Source organism: Pterocles gutturalis, unplaced genomic scaffold (genome assembly GCF_000699245.1).
Source record: "Pterocles gutturalis isolate BGI_N339 unplaced genomic scaffold, ASM69924v1 scaffold26874, whole genome shotgun sequence".
Lineage (NCBI taxonomy): Eukaryota > Metazoa > Chordata > Aves > Pterocliformes > Pteroclidae > Pterocles > Pterocles gutturalis.
In genome coordinates, this window is record NW_010133989.1 from 870 (window position 1) to 2,716 (window position 1,847).

Sequence of the window (1,847 nt, forward strand, 5' to 3'; positions counted from 1 at the left end):
CAGCCTTCCAGCACTTCAAGGGGGCCTACAGGAGAGATGGGGAAGCACTCTTGATCAGGGAGTGTAGCGACAGGACAAGGGGTAACAGTTTTAAGCTGAAAGAGGGTAGATTTAGACTAGATATTAGGAATAAATTTTTTTCTGTGAGGGTGGTGAGGCACTGGAACAGGTTGCCCAGAGAAGATGTGGATGCCCCCTTAATATATCTGGTTCTTTTGTATAGAACTAGGAGTTGTATTAAACCACGTGCATACTTGATTCTGTGTAACACCTTAATTGCTCTCCTTACCAAACAAAAAATCTTGTGACTTTGCAGAAGAATTTCCCTCACCTCTTCCCACATTTCTGAAGTTGTGCTAAGGGACAGTTAAACTATTTTATTTCAGAAGCTAGGAACCTACATTGCTTTTTGGAGGTAAAAAAAAAGGAGTACACAAAACATGGAGAATTCACATAATAGAGGCAATCTGTTACTTTAAAACATGAGAGAGTCAGAACAATGCTCTCGAACCTACACTGCTTTTTGGAGGTAAAAAAAAAAAAGGAGTACACAAAACATGGAGAATTCACATAATAGAGGCAATCTGTTACTTTAAAACATGAGAGAGTCAGAACAATGCTCTCAGTTATTAGATATGAGTCAGCCTTTGTTACTTAAATTTTTCGCCATAGTTGAAGGGTATGAATGATTTTCTGTGTTTCTCTATATTAGGAATTATAGATGGGTGACAAAAATAGCTTTATGATTGAATGGATCATGTAGTGTTTTGGTCAAGATCCTTGAAAAATCCAATTTCTAGATACATATGCATAATCTCTCACTTCTTCATGAACTAAAAAAAATTCCCCATTATTTACCTTCTTCATGTCTTCTGCCCCAGGAATCTTCTCAGTATTGTCCTGATCTTTCACAGGTTCTCGTTCCAGAAATGTTAACTGGTTTAGGTCTTTTTTAATAGATATTTCTGAGCAACTGAATTCTGTTTTCCAAGCAGTTACATTCTTGAAGTTTTCATTCTCACTTAATAAATCTTGATTTCTTTTTTTAAGCATACTCAGTTCTTTTACAACACTGTCTAATTTGATTCTCAAGTGTCTTGCTTCCTCTCGAGCTTTATTTCTTTCTGCTCTAACTTTGCTCCATTTCTCCCTCCAGTTAGCAGTACAATCTGACCACCAGCGCATGGTCTTCTCCATTTGGGCTGCTCTGGCTTTGACTTCTTCCAGTTCCCGAATTCTTACTGCTTCAAAAATTTCCCAGTCACTGCTGTAATTCATATGCATATATGGATAATGAGATGAATATGGGTAGAAACTTTGAGATGGTAGATCTGAATTACACAGAGGACTACCTGGCTGGCAACCTCCAGCTAATTTATAAGGTTGTCTTGGTTGGGTCCCAAAAACCTGTGGTTCTTCCATTAGTTTCTGAACACAGCCTAAATTCATGTTTTGATTCATAAACTAACTTCACTCCTAAAAAACACAAAGAAAGACAATAATTTAGTTTCCCTCAATTAAGTTATACGAGTAACCTCAAACAGTAGTTTATTTTACATCTACAATAATGAGATAATCTCAGTAATACAGTTGATGTTTTAGAAATGTGCTTCATCAACAAGAAATAGCTATTAAATATATTTTTATGTAATACTTTTTGAGTACAGCATGAACAGACATACCTACTACTAGATTTGGAATTGCTAGCAAAGGAGGTGTCATTAAATAATCATAGTGCTTTTGAAAATTTTTGAGTGTAGAGAAACCAGGAAAAAGATTTCTTCCTTCACGACAAGATTAAATGGAATTAATATATGTTTTAAATGTCTAGTAAGAAGAAAGTATTT

The 1,847-nt window shown here is 35.7% G+C and overlaps 1 protein-coding gene across 1 annotated transcript; it reads right to left on the reverse strand.

Moving 5' to 3' along the window:
* Positions 1-858: 858 nt before the first annotated feature.
* LOC104467609 (coiled-coil domain-containing protein 102B-like) lies at positions 859-1,461 on the reverse strand (the record flags this gene model as incomplete). Its single annotated transcript, XM_010081440.1, has 1 exon — positions 859-1,461. A coding segment is annotated over exon 1 (603 nt), but the record flags the coding sequence as incomplete, so codon positions are not given.
* Between the last annotated feature and the right edge of the window lie 386 nt (positions 1,462-1,847).